This window comes from Malurus melanocephalus, unplaced genomic scaffold, assembly GCF_030028575.1.
Source record: "Malurus melanocephalus ecotype Western Australia unplaced genomic scaffold, MMel_1.1 scaffold_213, whole genome shotgun sequence".
NCBI classification, from domain to species: Eukaryota; Metazoa; Chordata; class Aves; order Passeriformes; family Maluridae; genus Malurus; species Malurus melanocephalus.
Genome location: NW_026623445.1, coordinates 1202105 through 1211526, shown reverse-complemented (window position 1 = coordinate 1211526; position 9422 = coordinate 1202105). Strand labels below are relative to the sequence as shown.

The window sequence follows — 9422 nt, the reverse complement described above, 5'->3', positions numbered from 1 at the left end:
GCGGGCGGCGGTGGGCTCTGGCGGCCGGGCTGCTGGGCGCCGCCGCCGCGCTCGCCCTCTACTCGGCGCTGCCCGAGCCGGCCTGGGCGGAGGGCGAGCCGATGACCGTGCTACTGTGGTGGGAGCCCTTCGGCCGCCCGCGGCGCTTGGCCGACTGCCGGCGGCGCTACAACATCAGCGGCTGCCGCCTCAGCGCCGACCGCAGCCGGTTCGGCGAGGCTCAGGCGGTGCTGTTCCACCACCGCGACCTGGTGCGGCACGGCGCCGGGGAGCTGCCCCGCGGGTCCCCGCCGCGGCCCCCGCGGCAGCGCTGGGTCTGGATGAACTTCGAGTCTCCGTCGCACTCGCCCGGCTTGCGGGGGCTGGCCGGGCTCTTCAACTGGACCATGTCCTACCGCCGCGACTCCGACGTGTTCGTGCCCTACGGGTACCTCTACGTCCCGCCGGCGCCCCGGCCCTTCGTGCTGCCCCGCAAGACGCGGCTGGTGGCCTGGGTCATCAGCAACTGGAACGAGGAGCACGCCCGGGTGCGCTACTACCGCCAGCTGAAGGAGCACCTGCCCATCGACGTGTACGGGGCGCGGGGGCTGGCGCTGGCCGAGGGCGGCCTGGTGGAGACCGTCTCAGCCTACAAGTTCTACCTGGCCTTCGAGAACTCCCAGCACACCGACTACATCACCGAGAAGCTCTGGAGAAACGCCTTCTCCGCCAGCGCCGTGCCCGTCGTCCTCGGACCCCGCAGGGCCAACTACGAGCGCTTCATTCCCCCCGACTCCTTCATCCACGTTGACGACTTCCCGAGTCCCCGCCTGCTGGCCACCTACCTGAAATTCCTCGATAAAAACAAGCCCAACTACAGGCGGTACTTTGCCTGGAGGAAGAAATACGAAGTCCACGTCACCTCGTTCTGGGATGAGCATTTCTGTAAGGTCTGTGAGGCTGTTAGGGTAGCTGGGAATCAAATCAAGACTGTTCAAAATCTGGCCAGCTGGTTTGAAAGTTGATGTTCCCGGAGGGTGAGGTTTGCCTGGAYAGCCTGGGCCAGCGTCAAGGAGTAGAGAAATATGGGTCTCACAGAGGTCATTCGCCAAGTTAGTCGGCGTTAGCCACAGAAGGCTGGCATCAGTGAGAGAAGCATACAGGTACAGGAAAACAAGCTGTGAAAAGCCTGCAAAATGAAGATTTTTATTGAAGGGAAAATTATTGAAAGTACAAAGAGACATCATGTCAGATAATTCCTTAAGAGCAAAGCTAAATTTCCAAAAGTCATACAGATCCGGAACTTTTAAAGTCCTGCACGGCTCAACATATCTGATGCCAAATTCTTCAGCTGTACAGCTGAAAGCAATTTTGGTGGCTATGACAACTTCCTGGACCGTGAAACTCCTCTGCTCACAGAGGATACATGATCAGTGCTGGTTTTCTGTAATACTAAGACAAAAATGAATGTTTTAAACTGATTTTAATATGTGTGAAGGCTATTTACAGACAAATTCTGAGCCGCTAGTGTTGAACTTAAGAATGTAATCATACAGTAGCACCTTTTAGCAATGCTTGAAATTGCWGCAGCCCGCTAATAATGCTTTGAACCAAATAATTATTCCATTTAGGAAAAAACATATGGAGGGGATGGAATTTGAGTAGACAAGCAGCTCAGACGATGTAGAGTATTTCTTTACTACCCACCAACCATAGGCACATTTATCCTGTATGAAAGTGGAGTAGAACTTAAGGTACAGGAAAAGACAGACTATAGGGGAAAAATGTCGGTACACTTCCACCCTCCCTTTATTCAGGAATTAGAAAATGTTTACAGATATCTGTGTATTTTTCTCTGCAAAATTATTGCCCTACAGGAAAATGCAGGGAAAGACTCAGAATGGCCAAGGCTTTATTGCTATATTGAATATATACACACAGAAAGGCTAACTTATTTCTCAAGTATCAATTGACAGTGCTCTTGTGTAGCAATTRCTCTGGTTCATGACATTTTCAAAAGTTCTGCTGGGGACAGACTGCTCAGAATGCTGTTTTGCTATTTATAAAATAATAATTACAAAAAAAAAAACCCTCCCACAAAACTCCCAAATCACTCTCTTTCAAAAAGAAAATTACTGTAGAGAATAAGATCTATACTGTTGGTACMATACACATCTTGTGAAGAAAGAATATTAAAAGGGGAGGATTTACTATTTACTTTTCCTTTGGTTTTGAGGTTTTTTTCTGGCTCATTTTTTAATCAATAAACAGGTTCTTAAGGTAAAACTTCCTTCTCTCAGTGCCAGTCGGGAACATTTACTGTAATTACCCTTTCAATCACTGACATTTTGCTGGAGTCATCCTAGTAGTTGATGTATTGTTACTTTTTCGTTACATGTAGTCTTGCTCAGAGAAAGCAAGAAAGAAACTTCAGTTACAATTACACATCTTTGGCAAGCTGAGCCTCCCTGTCTTCTGCAGCTATGAAGTTTGGTGGTGAAAAGATGGTAACCCACATGAGTCCTGCCCRAATGATTAAGGTATTCATTCTGCTTCTTTTTAAGAAGCTCGGTAATCCTTGGAGTTACTCAGAGACTTCATTCAGAATAAAATGATGGGCACAGAACAGGTGGGAAAAAAATTCAATTGCAAATAAAAGATGGGCATCAGAACAGGCGAGTTTACTGGCATTTGTGAATGATATTTAGGTTAGGAAAGGATTAGATTTGATTTCAGCAGTATGGGATATCAGATGAGTGCTTTTAAGATATATAAGCAGGCAGTCTACTGTAATTTATTTCAAGCTGGATATTCCTAGTGATTTGGTAAGCATGGAACCAAGGATTGTTGGAAAAAAACTAATAATAATGAAGTTCATTAATGATTTGCACTGTGTTACCTGTTTAGATCTTGCAGGTTTCTGTGTTTATTGCCTTCYGCTTTTGTGCAAGGAAGGATGGCTGAAGGTTCTTGATGAAAYTTTCTTTTATCACTGCCAGAATTGCTGTAGAATATTTATTGGCAAAGGAGCAAAAATGATCTTTGCAATATGGGRTATAAGAGGGATAGTTCCTAATGCTGTGCTTTCACTTCAAGAGGTATAAAGTGATTGTTTAAAGTGAAATCATGTTCTTCATGGCATGGTCATCTGCTTTTCTAGCAGTGYTTACTACTCTTGTAACAATGGGTTTGATATTTTTAAAACTCTAATTTAGATATAGCATTAACAGTAATATCAAAGTGTCAGGCAGATAGGTTCTCTCTCTCCCTTTGAATTTATAATATTTTTTTTCTGTTCAGTTGTTATCATAGTTCATGTAAATGCATACCAAACCCCAATCTTAAAAGTGATGAGAGAACATTTAAGATTGCACTACTTTTTACCAGTCTACTAAAACTAGTGCATTTTTTTTCAATCCTCTTAATTTTTTTAGCATTTTCTGAAAGTTTCCAGGTGCACAGTTCTTCTGTGTAATCATTYGTAATGCCACAGGCAGAAGATCAGGCTGCAGGAGCATGGAAATTTCCAAAGATTGCAAAAGTAAATTTTTTTCTCAGCCTCTAAAAAAAGCAGTTGAAATATTTGAGGAGGTAGTTTTGTAAAATTCAGAAAAGAGCTATACAGCACTTAGAGCATTATATTTTCATAAGATGATCACAACTGCACAGTATTTGCAAATTGTGCAYTGAGGATTTTCAAGAACTGTGTGGTGAAAACTGCAATTTTGTAGTAATTATTGCAGAGCACTTGCATTGGGAAAAGAGAAGCCGTTACTAGTTTCATCATTCTTACAGGGGTGTTGTAAACTTTTTGCTTTCCATTTGGGAGGAAACTCAGCCCAGGCCTACAGTTGCTGAAGTCAGTATTACAGCATCTCTATAAATCTCTGGGTTTTGGCTCGTCCACTCCGTGAGCTAATAGTGTCCTGTTTCTGGCAAAGGACTGGCTTTTGTATTGCACTTTGTTGAGCTCCAGTTCAATGAGAAGTATAAAGTTTGCCTGAGTAGATTTTCCAGATGGGGTACCAGGCTCCTCAAGGCATTGCAGATGACATACACAATCCACTTGTAAAAATTAGGCAAAGTTGTTTTCTATTTTAAGTAGACAAATTTCCTTGAATACATTTTGAAAAAAAAATTTATTCCATGCCTTAAAATATTGGGGTGGAGGGAGAGAAGGGAAGACCATTATCTTCTGGGTTTTATAAGAAGAATTGTCATTACTTTTTGATTATGATGTAAATGGAATAGAGAATCATGAGATCCATCAAGCTGCATATTGCGTCTCAGGGAATTTTATACTGTAAGGTGTCTTGCTCTTCATGGAATGAAGTAACTTGATATTAATTATATAGATTGACACTCAATAAAATTAAAGGAAGTAGTGCAAAACTGCCCTATTTTTTCTTCTGTCGTCTGTGTTCTGAAGGCTGTAGAAAACTGCTTTTTAAAGACAGTGAATATGTCTTCATGTTTGTTTAAAAATAAAAGTGGTTGATTGTTCTCAATGTAGTCAGACCATCTGAGGTTAGACATGAAACCTGGTTCTGCCAGGAGAAAAATATTTTCATAGGAGAGGCTGTGCTGAGTTATTTTCTATATGAAAAGGTGCATTTATTGAAGTTGGATGTCTGTTGGAAAAATGTCATTTTAAACAAAATCAAAAAACAAACTTTCAACCAACCGATGGAGAATTTGAATGTGGTTTGATTCTTTTTGCCCCCCTTATATTTCAGAATGAGACTATGTTTATTTTGGTATTCAGTATGTAGTGCTACATCTGCCTCTCTATCTATAGTTTTTTCATAGTTGTTCATCGCTGTCTTCAACTAAGCAGCAGAAGATCAAGGGCTAAAAGCCCTTTTCCCTAAGCTTATGTTAACACTAACTGCTGCACAAGTGATGGCTTACCTCTCTCTTCATTCATTTTCTGTACAGCTCAGTGCCCAGCATTGAGAAAGMATTTCTGAAAATTCCTGTCCAGCCAGGATGGGGTTGGAGCTACAGTCCTTGYTTTTTCCCCCTAAGGTGATTGATATTGTATCCTCATCACATTTAACTTTTGTAACCAGAGCTTAAACTGACAGCTTKCTTACTTCTACTGAGGGGGAAAACATTTTTATTTCCTCATTTTCCAGATGAGACTGAACACTGGGAAGGAGAAACTGTTATAAATATTTCTCTGACAAACATTGGGTACCATTTGTTCAAGCTTGTTTTCTGACTCTTAAGTGAGTTATGACTGATTAAACTCACACAGCTCTCTATCCAACAGTCATATAAAATGGTGTTTGCTTTAAAAGAGTAAATAACCCTTTGTAGGGAGCACAGAGCTGACTCAATCTAAAATCTGTTGACGAGAACACAGTGACTTAATGTGGATTTAAGTGGTGTTTAACTAAAGATAAATCAGGATCCAAGTATAACAGCCTGTTTTTAATCAGTAAAAAAAGTCATTATTTGAATAACTTGCTTGTAACCAGCTTGGTTTATGTAACCAACTCAGTTTAACAATTTGTGTAATTCTGTATTTTCTACTGTGTGGTCATTTTAAAAACTACCCCAGGCCAGAATTTCTGTGCTTTGTGTTCTGCAGATTTGTTTTTTATGGTCTTCAGCTAATTACTCAAGCATAATTTTGACACAATGGCAGCTGTTCCTGACAGTCTCACCCTAAAGAGTATCTGAGAAGAGTAATTAGAAGCCCTTTTTTTTCCCCCCCCAGTTTTTCAGGAGTGCTTTGAGAGCTTCAGAGATTTCTCGCTGCTGGTGGTAGGGTGCATGATATGTTCAGGAAGCATCCTGAAGCTATGACCCCTTTTTAATTGAAAAATATTCTTTAAAGGAGTACATTTTTGAATTTCTTCAATGATTTTAGATCCTCATAATTGCATGTTTTTAATTTTTGCAGCAGAGTTAAAATAGACTTTATTTCAGGAATGCTCAATGTTTTAATAAAATTCTTTTAATAACTATGAAAAGATGGTCCCAAATATGGAACTTGAATTTTTCTCTATTTATTAAACCTTTTGAAGATAAACAGCCCACAGGTTGGCTGTATGTATGAAAGAAAATGCTGCATTATCATCCTTGAATTTGCTATTGATGTAAAACATGCTGTAGGTGTTCTCATATAGGATTGTGAGAAGTTCAGTCCAGGAAAACACAGAGAATTAGCAATGCCCAAGTTATAGCCTCCTGTGGCTCTAAGATCYTGATCACATAAATGCCTATGAATTGAAATTGGCCATCTTGCTTTCGAGCAGAAGGCAGAAAGATGACTGGAATTAGAAAGCATAGATTATCAGAGAGTGAATATATTTTGGTGCATTTGTAATGCTGCCTAATAACTTTGTATAGCATTAAAGATAATTGATTTATTTGAAACAAGCGAACAGGGATACATGAAATACAGCAAAATAATTGCCCTGAAGGCAAAGTTGGATTTAAAATGGAAAAATGATACTGAAGTTTAAAGAAAGCATGGATAAACATTTTAAATCTTTAACTGGGAACAGAGAATGTTCTTGGAAATTCTGACTCTACTCCAGCTGAAACAAGAGAACATAGGTTYAGATTCATACTTGTGCTCATGCTTACATCTGTTTCTGAATAGGAATGGCCTCCCGAGATTAAGGCAGAGCTCTGAACACTTTTATTCCCCTCCCAGTCCCAAATGTACACTTTACTTGCCTTATTGCTGGTTTCCCTTCTTTGTCATTCTCATCTTGCTCCTTAAATGTGCACAGACCTGAAGCTTTAATGGCTTCTCACTTTAAAGAAGGCTAGCCAAGAAGAGATATGTTAATATATGGATGTTTGCTGAAAATTTTGGTTGTATTTTTGCAAGAGTCCTGGGGTAAGTGCAAGTAAACAGTAGAGGCTGAAAACAAAATAGAGAAGCATGTTTTATGGCAGTATCTTGTTGGAGACCCCAGACTGGCCTGAAACATCTCATTACATTTTAAGGCTGAGACTTTATGCTGTGAGTTTTCTATTCAGTGGTGAAGATTATTGTATCACATATCCCCAAATAGTCCCAYTGATATATTTATTATCTAAGAATCAAAGAATCAGAGAGATGGACTATGAGCACAGAGACCTCATTCAGTATGTCTACGCTGTGAGAAAATGTGTCAGGTCAATTAGAGCAGAATTTATCCTGAATTCAGGCTCTGATAAAGCATAATAATGAAAATCATCAGAAAAAAAAAACCCATTCACCACCCTGTCTGTTACGGTGTCTGTGGTGAGGAATGTTTTCTGGGCTGTCTTTACAGCTGAGTTATTTTTGTTGCTCCTACTAAAGCACATATTAAAGTGAGGATTAATCTACAGGAGCTGTTGAGTTTTTAATAAACAATTTTTGATGGGACTATCATAGAGAGGAGATAAAATCCTCTTTACTGCTTAAAGAGTGAGGAAGAGCCATGTTGTTATTATAGCTCTGCTTCACAGTGGGCTGCAGATCMCTGAGAAGCAAAGGTGGGATAACATTAACAACTGGTTTGTCAGCAGTGGTTCAAAGTCCAAAGCACACCCCAAAATTGTYTTCTTACCCCATTCAAGTTGCTGACAAATCCTGTCCCAGCCCTTGCAGCAATATCGTGGGGGGCTTTGGGGATGTAACCTGGGCCTGCTCTCTAGTGGGTGGCAACACTGGGACAGGTGGGACACGGTGATGGGAGGATTCTAGTCCACACAGTCCATGAAGGCATTTTGGGGAATCTTTGGTGGCTTCTGACTACAGGCTTAGGTGGTTCTGGAGCAGCCCCAAGGCACCATCACTGCAGGCAGTGTGAGTGAGTAGCAAACCTGGGCTTGACTCCATATGTGATGTGGAGAGATGTGTGACACCACAAAGTGAGGGTWTTTTTCAAAGTTACTGAAGCACTTTGAACCCCATTGCCTAAAGCGCTTGAGAAATGCAAGGATCTTCACAACAGATCACAAAGGGGACCCTTCTGGCCACAGGCAAAGACCTTGCCGTAGTCTGAGAATATTCCCATTGCTAAAAGCTACAAAACCAAGCCAGAATGGCCCCATAAGCTTTTCCCTATGTGCAGCAGCCAGAAGAAAGGAAAAGAAAGCAAGGACATCACCAAGGCTGTAAAAGAAATGTGTTTGGTGAAAAGTTCTCAGCAGCCTGGGGGGCCGACTGGCAGCCCTGGTGACCTGACCAGACAGGRGCTGGGGGGAGGGTTCATCTGGGATTTCACATTTGGGAGCAATTTTACCTTGAGCATAGAGACAAGATTCATGATCCTTTCAGCTGGTGTGCTGAATATCATCAATAGGACCATCAGAGCATTGAGGAATAAGTTAAGGCACATCTCCAGTGATTCAGAAGAAAGATGAATCTCACTCTTCCTCTTGTAGGTGTGTGAGGAAGAGGCATAAGCTGCATTCCTTGCACTGGTTACTCACTTGTGAAGTATTGTGGGAAAAATCTTTTTCCCACCATTGCTTCAAGGGCAGAAGTGGTTTTTGCCTTTCATATTACCTTTTTTTTATAACCGACGGTCTTAGAACTTAACAAGCTCTCAACAACTCTCCAATCTCTCCAGCTGTTTAAACTATGGACCCTTTAAACAGTGCCTGCTGGCTGTGGGACAGCTAGACATGCTATTTAGGCATCTGAATAGGCTTTTTACTGTTTGRAATGCTTCATTTCTTCCTTTTGCTCTAGTGGTTGATGTGTCTCCCTGTGCGCTGATTTGTTACATTTCTGCTGTGGACCAAATTCTATGTCTTGCTCTCGTTTCTCTCTTGATGGACTGCTGGGCAGCTCAGCTGCTTGGGCAGGTTAACATGGTCTGGTGGGTTGTGAAACTCAACAGAAAAGTAGCATCATGAAACAGAAGCTATTTATTTATTTATTTTTTAATTTTAGTGGCCTTTTGGGATTGTGGGTAGTCAGGCTGGGGACTGRTTGACAGAGAAGGAAAGTGAAATGAACCGAATGATGTATATTRTTTCTTTAAGTAAAGCTCATTATACCCAAAGAACGGAAGAGTTTCTCAAAGACAAAGTGTCTCTAAAAGCCAAATTGAAGAACMTCTCTCTATTTGCCCTGTAGCATTCCTCATGACAGTGGTAGAAATGGGGTGGGAGAAATCTCCATTTCTAATTTTCTGAACAGCTGCTTCTCCGCAAATTTAGGTTTGATCCTCAACTGCCTGAGGGCACTCCCTCCTCTTGCTCCATAGCTTGTTTACCTGCTTGATCCCACTGAACTCCAARGGGATCTGAACTGTTTTAACTTGCCCTGGAGGCCATCTGCTTTCCTCTGSCAGATGTGTAGGGCCCTGTCTTGGTTTGAGACAATATTTTCAGAGAGAAATGTTACAGAGTAAATGTTTCCTCTGAAGTGAAAAATTTGATAATTTTTTCCTACCAATATGAAGTAGATGTTCGGGCAAAAGTGAAAAAAAAAAAAAAAA

The 9422-nt window shown here is 41.5% G+C and overlaps 1 protein-coding gene across 1 annotated transcript; it reads left to right on the top strand.

Moving 5' to 3' along the window:
* Positions 1-2: 2 nt before the first annotated feature.
* On the top strand, positions 3-5921 carry FUT4 (fucosyltransferase 4; the record flags this gene model as incomplete). The annotated part of the gene is made up of 1 exon (XM_057373997.1): positions 3-5921. A coding segment is annotated over one exon (1002 nt), but the record flags the coding sequence as incomplete, so codon positions are not given.
* Positions 5922-9422: the final 3501 nt, after the last annotated feature.